Genomic DNA, 15,847 nt, shown 5'->3' on the forward strand with positions numbered 1-15,847 from the left:
TTTTTATTTAATTAAGACTATTTATTATGTTAATAAATTATTTAAATTTTCAGAAAATATTTTAGTTTTTAGTTTTTTACCCTCCACTCACTCTCCCTTCCTTCAGCCAATGAACGAGTCGCCGAGTCATTTTAATACATAGAAATTTACGACATTCTCTCTCTCCCTCTCCTCTCCTCTCCTCTCCTCTCTCTCTCTATCTGTGTTTGATTCTTTGTTTCAAGGCGACTAAGTAGAGAGAAGGAGCAGCTGATAAGCAAGACGTAGAATCGTAGATAGAGATGGATAGAGATAGAGAGAGAAAAAACACTTTTCTGCGAAGCTGTCAATGGCAAAGAGATGAAAAACGTTATAATTCCCGCCGAGCTTCCCAGCGTCAATATGACCATCTAGAAACTATTTTTATTTCTATTTGTAATAAAGTTCTCTCCTTTTTTCATTAATCCTAAATCCATTATTTTCTTCTGATTTCTGGTATTCCGCGTGCTTGAAGAGGTCTCCATATGAAATTTCGCTGGAAGAATTGTAAAAATCTTCCGTTTCCTAAGTCAATGGAATAGATTTCAAAGTTTTAATGGTCAACGGGTGGCCGCCATCTCTTATGAGGGTTTCAAAGACGCCAGCTTTCTCTTTTCTTCTCCAAGCTTTTTATAGCGTTTGGAGAGAACGATAGATGTTCCAGCTTATTTGTTCCTCTCCCCTTCTTTGTGCTGATATTTTCTGTTTAGAGGAGGAAGACGAAGATTTTCAGGAAAAGATTGAAGCTTTGAGGTTTGAGCTTCAGATTTGCAGAAAAGGTTGAAGTTTGTGAGGGTTTCGTGTTCTTAGATGCTTTGATCAGAGGTGGAAGAAGGCTGAGGTTGAGTTTGCTGTGTAGAGCTTTTGATCTGTTGATGAAGTAATGAACTTTGAAGCATTCAAACTTGAGATTTGCTGAAAAAGATTGAAGAGAGATCGGGAAGGTCAGATAAGGTTGGCTGGTGAGACTACAGAGAAGAAAGAGATGGCTGGTGGAAGAAGAAAGAAGATTCATTTCAGTAAGTTCTTCAGCTTCAATTGTGGAAAATCGTCTCTGCAGGATGAGCAGCAGAACCAGATTGGAGGGCCAGGATTTTCAAGGGTGGTTTTTGCGAATGATCCAGCTTGTTTTGAGGCTACTAATCTGAACTATGGATTGAATTATGTGTCAACTACAAAGTATAATTTGGCGACATTTCTGCCAAAATCACTATTTGAGCAGTTCAGAAGGGTCGCAAATTTTTATTTTCTTGTTACTGGTTGTCTGGCTTTCACACCATTAGCACCTTATGGTGCTGTGAGTGCGATTCTTCCTCTTATTGTTGTGATTGGAGCAACTATGGCAAAGGAGGCTGTTGAAGATTGGAGGAGATTTCAGCAGGTATGTTTCTTTTTCTTCCCCTATTTATGGAAAAAAATTAGATTTTTTAGTTTGGTTGTATTAGTTATTTTATGCAAAGCATTAATTGAATAGGATTAGTTTTTTGTTTTCTCTCTTTAATGCTTAATTCATGAAATTATTATGAAGTAAAATCTGAACTTAAACTCTTTGGGTTGACATAGAACTATTTAAGTGCAGATTTTTGATACAGTTAGCCTCTCCTAATCATCTATTTATCTCTATGTTATTCTCTTTAAGAAGTGTTAATTACAGTGTGACTTTTTGATGAATCTGTTTCTAGGATGTTGGATTAGGCTTCATTTGGGACGGCTTTCTTAATGCTTCTTAAAGCAGCTTTCAAGTTTAAAAATTAAAATTTTTTAACTAAAAAACTGCTTTATGAAGCTTTAAGAAAGCCACCCCAAACTAAGCTTTGTTTGAAGCAATTTATGTTTTTTTGCTGTAAAAAGCTGTTTTTCAGGTCACAGAAATTATCAGAAAATTGTTCCAAATGAAACTATCTCATCTTCAAAGATATTTACGAATTAGTTTTCTATTTCAATTTCTCATGAATGAGTAAATCTACCAGCATAAGAACTATTATGAATTCGTCTTTGTATCGGTTTATTTGTTATTTAGGGTTTCAACATCTGATTTGCTATGTTTTCTGAATCAAATTTCTCAGATTTTTCCATTTATCCATTCAATTATGATTTTCAATTCTCTTTCTAAAACATTATGTTTGTTCCAGGATACTGAGATGAACAATCGAAAAGTTAAGTTTCATCGGGGTGATGGAACTTTTGAGCGTACAGAATGGAAGAAGCTGAGGGTAGGAGACATAGTGAAGGTGGAGAAGGATGAATTCTTCCCTACTGATCTGATCTTACTTTCCTCTAATTATGAAGAAGCGATTTGTTATGTGGAAACTATGAATCTTGATGGAGAAACCAATTTGAAAATGAAACAGGCTTTGGAGGTAACATCAAATTTGCATGATGACTCTAGTTTTCAAAATTTCAAAGCAATAATAAAATGTGAAGATCCGAATGCAAACCTCTATACTTTTGTTGGAAGCATGGAATACCAAGACCAGCCATACCCCCTCTCGCCGCAGCAAATTCTTCTTCGCGACTCGAAACTTCGGAACACCGATTACATTTACGGTGTAGTGATATTCACCGGCCATGACACGAAAGTGATGCAGAATGCCACCGATCCGCCATCAAAGAGAAGCAAAATTGAGAGGAAGATGGATAAACTTATATACCTCTTGTTGTTTTTCTTGGTTGTAATTGCGACTATTGGATCGATCATCTTTGGCATCAAAACCCATGAGGATTTGAACAATGGAAAGATGAAGAGATGGTATCTCCGACCAGATGATACCAAAGTTTTCTATGATCCTAAAAGAGCGCCTCTTGCAGCCATCTTACATTTTCTAACTGCACTTATGCTTTATAGTTACTTCATTCCAATATCCTTGTATGTATCAATAGAAATTGTCAAAGTACTGCAGACCATTTTTATCAACCAAGACATCGAAATGTATCACGAGGAATCTGATAAACCGGCGCATGCTCGTACCTCGAACCTGACTGAAGAATTAGGCCAAGTTGATACCATCCTTTCAGATAAAACAGGAACGTTAACTATGAACTCAATGGAGTTCATCAAATGCAGCATTGCTGGTACTGCTTATGGCCGTGGTGTCACAGAAGTCGAGAGAGCAATGGCTAAAAGAAAAGGTGTGCCTTTGTTTTCTGAAGAAGAGAATGAAGAGGATAATGTGGTTAATAGACCTGCAATAAAAGGATTCAACTTCATAGATGGAAGAGTCATGAATGGGAACTGGGTCAATGAGCCTTATTCTGAAGTAATACAGAAATTTTTTCGATTGTTGGCAATCTGCCATACTGCCATACCTGAAGTTGATGAAGCCTCAAGACAGATAACATATGAAGCTGAGTCACCTGATGAGGCTGCCTTTGTTATTGCAGCTAGGGAGCTTGGATTTCAGTTCTACCAGAGAACTCAGACAGCCATCTCTTTGTATGAGCTGGATCCTTTGACAGGCAATACTGTTGAAAGGTTAGGAATTCCACTATATCTCTCAGGATTTATCTGATTTCTGATCCTTTTAGATGTTTTTTGCTAGTTTTGATTTCATTTTACATTCTTTTTTCAGGCAATATAAGCTTTTGAACATCTTAGAGTTTAGTAGTGCAAGAAAAAGGATGTCTGTGATTGTTCAAAGTCCAGAAGGAAAGCTGCTACTTCTCAGTAAAGGTGCTGACAGGTTTGTGATGAGAAAACTAAAGAGAAATTACACATAAACAAACATATTTCTTATAGTTTATGATTTATGAAGATTTCTAAGTTTCTTTTCTGTTTAAACATAAAACAGTGTAATGTTTGAAAGACTTTCAAATGAGGGTAGGGAGTTTGAAGAAAAAACAAAGGAGCATATTAACGAGTACGCAGATGCCGGTTTAAGAACTTTGGTTCTTGCTTATCGAGAGCTTGATGAAGAGGAATATGAAAGATTCGAAAAGGAATTTACAGAGGCGAAGAATTCTGTAAGTGCCGATAGGGATGAAAAAATCGATGCAGCTACTGATAAGATCGAGAAAGATTTTATTCTTCTCGGTGCCACAGCTGTCGAAGACAAGTTGCAAAATGGGGTGAGTTATGGAAATTTTCATGAATTGGTAGAATCTTTAATATGCTCTTTAAAATGACTTCAATAAATCATCTTCTTTACATAGGTGCCTGAATGCATTGACAAACTAGCTCAGGCAGGAATCAAGATATGGGTTCTTACAGGTGACAAGATGGAGACTGCTATAAACATAGGGTATAACATGGGATTCAAACTCTTAATATAAGCTACAGATGCATCGTTTACATTTCCTCTGAATTCATTTTGTTTTTGCAGTTTTGCCAGCAGCCTATTAAGACAAGGAATGAAGCAGATAATCATCACACTGGAGACACCAGATTTGATTCTGTTGGAGAAACAAGGGAACAAAGATGCATTTGCCAAGGTAAAAGCTTTTTTTTTTTCTCTGTTTGTAGATTGTCCATTTTGTATTCATAAGCATGAAATTGGCATTCCTTAAGGCTAACATTTTTGCTTCACTTCAGGCATCAAAGGAAAGTATAACCCGCCAAATCAACGAAGGAAATAAGCTTCTAAGTTCGTCAACTTCGGATTCATTTGCTCTGATCATTGATGGAAAATCACTCACTTATGCTTTGGAAGATGATCTCAAGAACCTCTTGTTACAGTTGGCTATTAGGTGCGCATCAGTGATATGCTGCCGCTCTTCTCCCAAGCAAAAGGCCCTTGTAAGTAGCCCCTTTTATGGTGTCGTCCATTGTTAAATATGTTTCTAAAACCTGATGGTCATAATAAAAAACTATCCAGGTTACAAGATTGGTGAAAACAAACACACGTAAAGTCACCTTAGGGATTGGTGATGGTGCCAATGATGTGGGAATGCTACAAGAAGCGGATATTGGAATTGGTATAAGTGGAGCTGAAGGAATGCAGGTTGATAAAACTTGTCATATCACTTGCATTTTTATTTACTTCTTTGTTTCTCTTTATCCTCTAATTTAATCTGCCTTCATAAATTTGTATCATTTCAGGCAGTCATGGCAAGTGATGTTGCAATTGCTCAATTTAGATATCTGGAGCGCTTGCTTCTTGTGCATGGGCATTGGTGTTATAGGAGGATCTCATCAATGGTACAGATCTGATAATATCTATTTGAATCAAATATCAAACTTTTCTTAACCACATGATCTTGAAAGTTTACTTATTTTTTTGCAGATCTGCTACTTTTTCTACAAGAACATCACGTTTGGACTTACTATATTCTTGTATGAGGCTTATACAACATTCTCAGGGCAACCAGTCTATGAAGATTGGTCCCTATCACTGTATAATGTCTTCTTCACATCACTTCCGGTGGTGGCTTTGGGTGTATTTGACCAGGATGTTTCTGCTCGGTTTTGTCTCAAGGTAAATACTTTATCTATTAGGCAAGAGACAATCTCTCTCTCTCTCTCTCTCCCTGCTCACCTTGGCCTATTGGTTGCGAGCTTAGGCTTCCAACTAAGAGGTTTTGAGTTTGAGTCTTTGTGTCTGCCTTGTGTGTGTGAGATTGCCTTAATTAACCTAAATGTCCCAAAAAAAAAAAAAAAATACGGATTTTATAACAGCGCTAGTAGTATAACAACAACAACAACATCAAGCCTTTATCCCACTACGTGGGGTCGGCTATAACAACGTTAGTAGTAATAGTAAATAAAATCCTAATATAGATGTCAGGACTAATTGTCCTTTTTTACACAGCAAGATAAAACATTATCCTTACAAAATTTAATTTAATTTAATTTCTATTCATAAAAACACAAATATATGGAAATTTATACAATTTGTCTAGTTTTATTTCATGTAAATAGAGAAATCACCAGTACTAAAAATAATTCTTGTTCATATTTGCATGTAATTCATTGCTGTCACAACTGTTAACTAATTCTTTGGTTTGACTCGGAAAATTATTTGCTAGGATAACTCTTCTAACACGTCAAACCTCAGGATTTCCATTTTTATATCTCCACACGGTTTGAACTTACAAAGTCATACTTTTCATGCTAATAATTGGATATTAGCCTACCGTGATAGAAAAGGAAAAAAAAAAACACATCTCTGAATCCCTCTGCCTGCACTCTCTGCACTTTCAACGTCCTAAAATGTATCCTGATAATTAAATAGCTATATCCACTTATCCTATACTTGAAACTCCAATGCAGTTCCCCATGTTGTATCAAGAAGGTGTGCAGAATCTACTATTCAGCTGGCGTCGCATCATTGCTTGGATGTTCAATGGCGTGATTAGTGCCATAATGATCTTCTTCTTCACAACAAGCATCTATGAGCACCAAGCATTCCGCAAGGGCGGTGAGGTTGTAGACCGAAGCATTCTTGGCGCCGCCATGTACACTAGTGTGGTATGGGTTGTCAATTGTCAGATGGCGGTCTCAGTTAGCTATTTCACCCTCATTCAACACATCTTCATTTGGGGCGGTATCGCGCTATGGTACATCTTCCTCCTTATTTATGGCGCAATAAATCCGATAATTTCGACAATAGCCTACCAAGTGTTCGTTGAGACATTGGCACCTACACCATCTTTCTGGATTACAACTCTTTTTGTTGTGATTTCAACTCTTATTCCATACTTCATGTTCACTGCAATTCAGACAAGGTTCTTCCCTATGTACCATAATATGATCCAATGGATAAGATTTGATGGGAAGGGGGACGATCCCGAGTATTGCCAGGTCGTGCGGCAGAGATCGGTGAGACCGACAACCGTCGGTGTATCGGCAAGGCTAGATGCTAAGGTTAGTCAGATTACAAGGAAAGTACACCATGCAGCTCAATAAGCATACATAGCAATCAGTCTGAGTTCATTGCTTACATATTGTACAGTTCATACTTGGATCAATGGAGAAGCAGCTCTGAGGGATGACCATTTCACACAAGTGGCAATTGTGCAGTTGGAGAGACGCTGGGTTTTGTGTCCTCACCGAGTTTTAGATTTAGATGTAGGCTTTGTTGTATTATTTTGTAAGCCAGTGTTAGGTGCACAGGATAGGGAGATGACCAATGTAAATTAGTATTCCTTTTTTGGTGTTTTGGGGGTAAATTCTTTTGTTTTTGGTTTTGTTATTTATATAGTTCAAGGTAGAATATCTATCAGTCATCAATAAAAGAAGAAAAGCAGTTTACGGGGATGAATCACCTGTTTTTTCCATGGTATTGTTGTATAACTGAAGTGTGAAGGAAACGATCTATCGCACCACCGTTTTCTATTGTCTAGCACCGCAAAACAGAAGCAGAATGTTTTGGAACAAAATTTTGAAGGGCATTTTAATCTATTGGCTGGGAGTTTTAGCTCCACTTTGAAGGTCATGAGTTCAAGGCTATGAATACAAATTCTAAAAAAAAAGAAAAAAAAAAAGGAATTGTAAGTGTTTTCAGAACAGGTTTTCATGATTAACTTAACATCTATCTGGACAAATAGTCCAACCAAATAAGCCCTTGAACTTGAGTCAAGCATAACATGATTTGACCATGCTTAGGGGTGCAAAGGAGTCAAGCTGACTCGCAAGCCGGCTCGGACTCAACTAGGTAATAGGCTCAACGAGTCTAGCTTATGAGCTCACAAGTCGAGCTCGAACACGATTTCGATCTTGATGGCTTATCGAGCTCGAGCTCGAACAGACCGCTGCTCGACTCGGCAGCTCGTTGAGCAACTTGATGGCGGAGCTTGTGTTGTATAACTGAAGTGTGAAGGAAACGATCTATCGCACCACCGTTTTCTATTGTCTAGCACCGCAAAACAGAAGCAGAATGTTTTGGAACAAAATTTTGAAGGGCATTTTAATCTATTGACTGGGAGTTTTAGCTCCATTTTGAAGGTCATGAGTTCAAGGCTATGAATAAAAATTCTAAAAAAAAAAAGAGGAATTGTAAGTGTTTTCAGAACAGGTTTTCAAGATTAACTTAACATCTATCTGGACAAATAGTCCAACCAAATAAGCCCTTGAACTTGAGTCAAGCATAACATGATTTGATCATGCTTAGGGGTGCAAAGGAGTCAAACCGGCTCGGACTCAACTCGGTAACAGGCTCAACGAGTCGAGCTTATGAGCTCGCGAGTTGAGCTCGAACACGATTTCGACCTCGATGGCTTATCGAGCTCGAGCTCGAACAGGCCGCTGCTCGACTCGGCAGCTCTTTGAGCAACTTGATAGCGGAGCTTGCAGGCGGCAAACTCGGGACAACAACGGACGAGCACTCGATGATTATGCTTGGGACGACGACGGTTACGCTTGGGACGACGAGCTCGGAACGATGGATCTCGATGACGGAGCTTGGGAAGACGACAGATGAGCTCAGGACGACTGTTCTCGACAGCGGACGTAACTACGAGCTCAACAGCGGAGCTCGACATGAAGACGAGTCTAGCTCGAGCTCGGTATTTGATAGTCGAGCTTGACTCGAACACCTCTTGGCTGGAGCTCGACTCGACTCGTTTGGACCCCGTAACCATGCTCTTGATTGGGATGGTTGCAAATTTAAGATATGGTACAAATATTTTCATCAACATTCAACTGGAGTCCACAATCCTTTAAAATAACTAGCAGAGAACAAAAAAAAAAACTGGGAATATGGAGTTTAAGTTCTGCAATCTTCATCTTAAGAGAGGATAAATAATAACCAAAGTAGTTCATAAGCAAAGGAACATAAAAAAAAAAAAAAAAATTAGCATCCAAGCCCGCTGTACAAATTGCAAACTATAACCAGATGAACTAAAAAACAAAGGAATATTAACATGCATGCCCTCACAAGTTACAAGACCTTATGGCTGTGAAGATGGAGGGGAAAACTGTGAGCCCTCTTTAACCCTTAAATCCAATTTTGCTTCTCTCATGATGCAATGACTAAAACCACATCTGCTGCGCTGATAACTTCGCCGTACCCAACTCAAGCAATCATAAGATGAATCTGGACCCTCTGCCATCTCAGAAGCGCAAACTCTTCCAAAGATGCAGGAAAGCGCAGCAAGAACTATTATCACAAACATCACCGCTATGAACAGACCGATTGATCCAGAGCTATGGTAGGAATTAACTGAGGCCTGATCTTGGTATCCTGGAACTGATGTAACAGGTGTACTTAAGGCCATTGAAGCAAAGAGAGAGAGAGAGAGGGAGAGAGAGGATGAGGTAAAAGAAACAAAAGTGAGAGGTGATTGCCTCATGAAAGACAGACTAAACACATAATGATGCAAGTTATAGCTATAGTTATCCCAAGGATTACATGATTTGATTTGTATAAAGCTAAAAAAAAAAGTGAGAGTCAGCCTTTATGGTTGAGTGGAGAACCAAATGGAAAAAAAAAAGAAGAAAAGCATACAAAGTGAGAATTAAGCACGCAATTAGTAAAGTATAGATCTGTCAGAAGACTTCTTTCTTCAAGAAAAGATACTTATGAGATGCTCTAACCCCACAAAAAATAAAGTTTCTTCAAGATATAGTCTTTACACCTTTAGTTCCACATGAACCAACTTGAAGCTGGAAGGGTGTGTTAAGAAAAGGCAAGGTTTGCCAAACTGATAACCAGCAGATGCAGAAGAATGATAAATCTTAGGCTTCATTTGGGACAGCTTTTTTACTGCTTCTTAAAACAACTTTCGAGTACAAAAATTTTAAATTAGAAAATTGTCCCTAACGAAGCCTTAATGAAACACAGCCAAGAAACAACAAATCCTGAAATTGAACTGCCGAACTCAGAAATACCTAACAGAGCTGAATACACAGGAGTTTTGTTTTTAACGATAATTGGCAAGCTTGCAGGTATATTAATATTTGAAAAATAGTTTCATCATCTGGATCACCAAAATAATGAGCATCGAGATTTTGGTGGGTATAGCTTTTGATAATTAAACAGGATATGAATGAAAAACACAACTGAGTTGTGGATTTAATTCTACTGTCAAGACCAGTTTGGTTTCACTTCAAGGAAAACTACATCAATGTCTGAGGACCAATTTATTGTCATGCGAGCAACCAATTTTTATGTTAAGACAATTAATGAAGAAGTACGGAGAAAAAAGAATGGATATTAATATAAATTTATTGACCTGAAGAAGATATGAAATCAAGTATTATTAGAATTAATTTAGTATTAATTAAAGATGAACGATATACATCAAAAGCATGTTGAAATTATTCAAGATAAATATGATGGAGCATTATGATAGGAAGTACTTGTAGATCGCAAGTATCTCCTATCAATCTTCTACAAACAGCGAGAATTCTTCACAAAAATTCACACAAAATCACAAAAATAGTAGATAATTTGTATTATTTGATGAAAGCGAAACGGAAAATAGCAGGATACACTTGATCCTCTATTCGAGAGGAGGATCGATCTCTCCCAAATCTCTAGACGCCGCTAGAGCCCAAAGAAAACCTAAATCTAAGAGATCTCAAATTTCAGTCAAATTCAAGATGCCCTTACCCTAGGAAAACAAAGTATTTAATGCATACAAATCAAAAGGAAATCCCTAAACAGTCCCTACATTCAGATTTTCCTCCCAAAACCCAAAAAAAATCCTTCCTGAAATGATCCTCCAGTGCTTACATTGCGGTCGGTCGCGGAGGCAGTCCGCCTTGTTTGTTCTCAGGTCGGTCCTGCGTGGACCAGTCTAACAATACTCCCCTCCCAAAGATCCACCTTGTATGCAAGGTGGAAGGACGACATCCTCCTTCTTCATCACAAATAGTAAGAACCTGAAGAGTTCGGTCCTTACACATCTGCCCCGACGTATACCTCTCGTCACATCTGAAACAGAGCCCCTTCGCCCTCTTTTCTTGTAATTATGTCTCAGTGAGCTTCTTGAAACTGTCCCCAGGTCTTCCTCCTGTAGTCTTTTCCTTTGAAGTCCTCCAAATAGTATATGGTGTTGGCTCCTTGGATTTCAATAAAATGGTGGTCATCCTGTGCAAGCCTCCTGAGCTGCCACCTCCTGTCTCTCCCTCCAGGTGCCTCTGATCTTCCACCAATTGAGCTAGCTCCATAACCTCTCCCAAGTCACGATGCCTCATTATTCTGACTGCTGCTCAGATCTCTAGTGTCAATCCCTTCATGAAGTTTCCCTCTAGCACTGTCTCCGAAAGGCAGTCCAATCGGCTCGCAAGGTACTCGAATCTCTCCCGTACTTCGTCACTGAACCCTCTTATCTCAAGGCCAAGAGCTGCTCGTAAGAGTCTCCTCCCCTTCCCGTTCTGAAACGTTCTACCAAATAATCCTTAAACTCTCTCCAACTCCGTATGGGTCGTCGCATGTCCCTCCACTGATACCAAGACAAAGCCTTCCCTTCTAAACATAGGCCTGCCGCCATCAATCTCTCCTCGTCTATCAGCCCATTGATGGTGAAATATCTTTCTACCTTGTAGATCCACCCGTATGCATTCTCCCCCTCAAAAATTGGCATCTTCAGTTTTCTCACCCTCGGGTCACACCTGTTTTCCCTAAATCCTTTATAACCTCCCATTCCTTGAAGCGTATGTGCTCTCCAATTGTCACGATCTTCCCTCCGACGATCATACCCAAACCATTCATCAAAATCCCCTCATCTTCTTTCAAAATTAGCACCCCGGCGATCGAAATTAGCCTTACAAATTCAGCACCCCTTCTTGCGTAGCCAATGCTCATCTCCTCCCTAGAAAGTGGTTTTAGAGGAGGCATTTCATCTTCTCCCTCCAGGATCTCCACTTCTGGCTTTTCCCTTCCCCTAGACGTGTTAGGCTTCCCATCTCTTCCATGATCATCGGTAGTTTCCTTTGCTTCTGATGTCACCGGTCTGATGCATGCCGAGCTCTTTCCTTGGTGTCTGTTGGGCTTCTGTATATATATATATATATATATATATATATATGCTTAAATATTAATAATTAATAATTTTTCTTTTTTACTTCACAACTTAATATTCTTTGTTTGATTTCAATGTAACCAATAGATAATTAAATTTGCATACAAATGTGAATAATTATTATTTTTTTGTTGGCAAGTACTTATCCAATCATATTATTATTTGACTCATCTATTGCTCCATCATAAAAAGCAAAAACTCAATTTCTCATCAACATAACCAAAAAATTAAAAAAGTATTTTCAATTCAACTTATAATGAATAATATAATTATGCAAAAATTAAGTTCAATTCAATTCCTTCACCATTTTTATTTCCATTCTTTTAATTACTTCAAATCAGAAAGAATCATAAGAAAATCCCCATAAAATAGCATTTATGGAGGCTCAAAAAGTACTTTATGAACCTCTTTTACATCAAATTTTGTATGCAAACCAGAACAAATCTTACCAAAATTGAGACATGCTTAATAAATACCAAAATTAAAAAACATTGTTAATTTTCATGCAAGATATACACATTTTTAAGAGTAAATATACATTCAATAATATATGCTAGTTCATAGAGCAATTTTTTATCATGTCTCACAACAAATCTCATTCAATAATCTAGGCTTAATCCTAAAAATGGCAAAAGTCTCGATTAAAAAAAAACTTTGTCAAAGAATTCCCTGTCAAATTCTAAATGGCTTGAAACACTATAAAATTCAATCGGCGATCATTAATAACATATATGCTCACTATGAACCACAGAAATCCAAGTTTTTAAGCAAATATGATACACAACCAGCTTACATTGACGAACTTCAATCAAATATCATATCTAAAATATAATTGATCTTGAGCAAGTAGTTTGAACATTGAAATGTTAATTAATTATACATACACACCCAAGGTTTGCATTTCTATGCAATGAGAAAATACAATAGTTTGAATCTGATTTGAAGCTAAAAGGACCAATAAGTGCAGGCTAATATGCTTATAAGAAAAACTTCCACTTAATCTAATGATACCTGTTGCGTCCTGGAGTATTCGCAGCGGTAGAGAAATATGGAATTTAGCATCTTAGCGTTGTACGAAGATCCAGCACACAAGAAGATAAGATAGAGGGTGTAGCGTTTATAAGAGACACCAGAGTTTTTATGTGGAAACCCCTGAAAAAGGGGAAAAAATCACAGGGCCTAACCCAGTTTGAATGAATCCATTAGTATTTGCAATTAATTACAAATGAGGCCCTTCTTAGGGAGAAGGCCTTGGCTTGATGTCACAAATGTACATCATATAGAGCGTATTATACTATGGGAGTTACAATAATCAACATAGACATGTTTGTTTGGTTGGCAGGATCATAGTTGATAGGATAGAGGTCGGAAAGACCGTAGTATGAATGAGATCGAAGTCAGAAAGACCATTATATGGCGATGTAGGTCGGAAGGACCGTTGCAGGTGATAGAGGCCAAAAAAGACAATAGTCGGCAGGAGACAGGGGTCCAAAAGATCGTAGTTGGCCGAAGAATGGGGTCAGAAAGATCGTTGTAGTAGTTCGGTACTCTGGTAGAACTCTAGGCATTAGGTAGTGGCCCGACAGAAATCTGGGCCTCAAGTGATGGTCCGCCAGAAGTCCGGGCCTCAGGTGGTGGTCCGACAAAAGTCTGGGTCTCAGGTGGTGGTCCGGCGGAAGTCCAAGCCTCAGGTGGTGGTCCGGCGAAAGTCCGAGCCTCAGGTGGTGGTCCGGCCGAAGTCCGGGCCTCAGGTGGTGGTCTGGCCGAAGTCCGGGCCTCAGATGGTGGTCCCGCGGAAGTCCGGGCCTCGGGTGGTGGTCTCGCGGAAATCCGGACCTCATGTGGTAGTTCGACCGAAGTTCGGGCCTTAGGTGGTGGTACGGGAGAAGCCCGGGCCTCAAATGATGGTCTGGTGGAGGTGAGGGCCTCAAGTGGTGGTCCGGCGGAGCAACGACGTCAGACTGTGGTCCGGCGGAAGTCTGGGCGTCAGGTGGTGGCCTGGTAGAGCACAGGGTCTCAAGTGGTGATCCGACTGAAGTGCGGTTCTCAGGTGGTAACCTGGTGGAGCACAAGGCCTCAAGTGGTGGTCCGGAGGAAGTCAAGCCCTTAGGTGGTGGTCCGGCGAAGGCGAGGGCCTCAAGTGGTGGTCTGACATAGCAACGATGTCAGACAGTGGTCCGGCGGAGGCAAGGGCCTTAAGTGATGGTCCGGCGAATGTAAGGGCCTCAGGTGGTGGTCCGGCAAAGGCGAGGGACTCAAGTGGTGATCCGGTGAAGGTGAGGGCCTCATGTGGTGGTCCGGCGGAGCAATGACGTCAGGCGGTGGTCCGACGGAACTCAAGAGGTGGTCGAGGAGGAGCTTCTTCCTTCTCTTCTCTTCTTGCTTGGAGCCTCCTCTCAAAAGAAAGGAGGGTTTATTTATAGATTTTTGGAGTGGCATGGCCCGTAAATAGGTGAGAGATCAATGGTACTTGGGAAGTGGTTGGATGGACGACCGATATTGAATCCCTTGATCATAGACCGTTCGTCAGACATTTGAAGGTCTTAGTGATGTCGAAATTTGGCGATCTTGGGCTCGTTGGATTCTCCTCGTCGAGCCGCTCGATTCTACTATAAGCACGTAATGTTTTGAAATCGTTTGGTAATCCAAATTGTGGTTCGAACATTCCAACATCACTTTGGGTCCTTGATTTGGACTCATTTGGGCTCAGATTGAGTCGAATTTGGTATTGTTGAGTTCGTATTTTCGAGACATTCAATTTGACTGTAAATTTGTTGAAATCGGAGTTCGGATGGTTCCAATTTAATTTCGGAAGTTTTCAACTTACTTTTGCCTCGAGATTCGTGCCCGATCAAGATAATTTTTTGATGATGTATCAATACCTTTAAATAATAATTAAAAAATGTTTAAATTCGATTTTGATTAATTGAAATTTTAGTCTAATTTACGACATCTAATATCTATCAGCCTGCTAATAACAACCAAAATAATAATATTAATCTATAATTATCATTCATAAATCCTGAGTAACATCACATTGACTAAGAAAAATGATACAATCTAAATAGAAGTGAAGTAAAAGTCTCATTGCAGTCAAGTTTCTATAACTCAAACAAAAGACAGGGAAGCGAAGGAGGAATCGCAGGTAAGAAGCTAGGGTTTACCTTAATGCCTGAATCGTAAGTGATTTCATTTGTTTTTTTTTTTTTTTTTTTTTTTGTTGGAAAGGCAGGAGGTTGAGATGAATCAATAGTAGAACTTCACCTTTGAACTGGTTAATGGATTCGGATCCGGAAGCCATGTCGGATGGGATTAAGGTATTCGACCACAGCTCCGCGCACCGGAAGCCGACTCCATTTTCCGATATCCGCCGGCCTCCGCCCGACCCCGTTCTTCTTCTTCTCTCCCTATCTTCTCGATCGAATATTAAATTATTAATAAAGATTATATAAATATTTGAGATTTTTACATACATAACACTTAAAATTATTAAAAATACATATGTAAAAATCTCTAAATATTTTTAATACTACAAAATTATTTTATTTTTTAATAATTGAGGAATGCAATATTAAAAACTTGATGAATTAATATATTATTAACGCTATTTTATAAATATTTTATTTTATATTTTGTAAGCACTTTTTTCTTTTAATTTGTCTTAATTACAAAATATATATATATATATTAGCATGATTTAAACACCATATGATTATATAGGTAAATATTAAAGTTTAAATATTAGATATGTAAATTTCCAAAAAATTTATGGTATTAATGCAAATCCCTCTTTTTTCAATGATTTTAAATGAGCAACAATTTTTTAAACCTACAATATCCAACCAAATATTATTCAATTTGCTAACTATATATATTGTCAAAGAGCTATTATGAGATTTACAAATGCTTATTGAATTCAAAAAATTTT

General features: G+C 38.7%; 2 protein-coding genes across 3 annotated transcripts; one reads left to right on the plus strand and one right to left on the minus strand.

Annotated features, from left to right (window-relative positions):
• The first annotated feature begins 275 nt into the window (after positions 1–275).
• Positions 276–7,228, plus strand: LOC110096497 (putative phospholipid-transporting ATPase 9). Of its 2 annotated transcripts, XM_020822485.2 has the most exons (12): positions 276–1,399; positions 2,151–3,490; positions 3,588–3,698; positions 3,807–4,083; positions 4,168–4,256; positions 4,338–4,446; positions 4,547–4,750; positions 4,830–4,955; positions 5,054–5,152; positions 5,238–5,429; positions 6,224–6,817; positions 6,906–7,228. In XM_020822485.2, the coding sequence occupies exons 1-12, from the start codon at positions 1,004–1,006 to the stop codon at positions 6,936–6,938; spliced, it is 3,570 nt and encodes a 1,189-aa protein (XP_020678144.1). In that variant the 5' UTR covers positions 276–1,003; the 3' UTR covers positions 6,939–7,228. The 2 variants fall into 2 exon arrangements, with proteins under 2 accessions (XP_020678144.1, XP_020678143.1); XM_020822484.2 differs by having other exon boundaries at positions 277–1,399; positions 6,224–7,228.
• A 1,423-nt stretch (positions 7,229–8,651) lies between these two features.
• Positions 8,652–15,352, minus strand: LOC110096498. The gene is made up of 2 exons (XM_020822487.2): positions 15,184–15,352; positions 8,652–9,140 (listed from the first exon to the last, which is right to left on the minus strand). Exons 1-2 carry the CDS (start codon positions 15,218–15,220, stop codon positions 8,842–8,844), a joined length of 336 nt encoding a protein of 111 aa, XP_020678146.2. The 5' UTR covers positions 15,221–15,352; the 3' UTR covers positions 8,652–8,841.
• Positions 15,353–15,847: the final 495 nt, after the last annotated feature.

Source organism: Dendrobium catenatum, unplaced genomic scaffold (genome assembly GCF_001605985.2).
Source record: "Dendrobium catenatum unplaced genomic scaffold, ASM160598v2 fragScaff_scaffold_81, whole genome shotgun sequence".
Taxonomy (NCBI): domain Eukaryota; kingdom Viridiplantae; phylum Streptophyta; class Magnoliopsida; order Asparagales; family Orchidaceae; genus Dendrobium; species Dendrobium catenatum.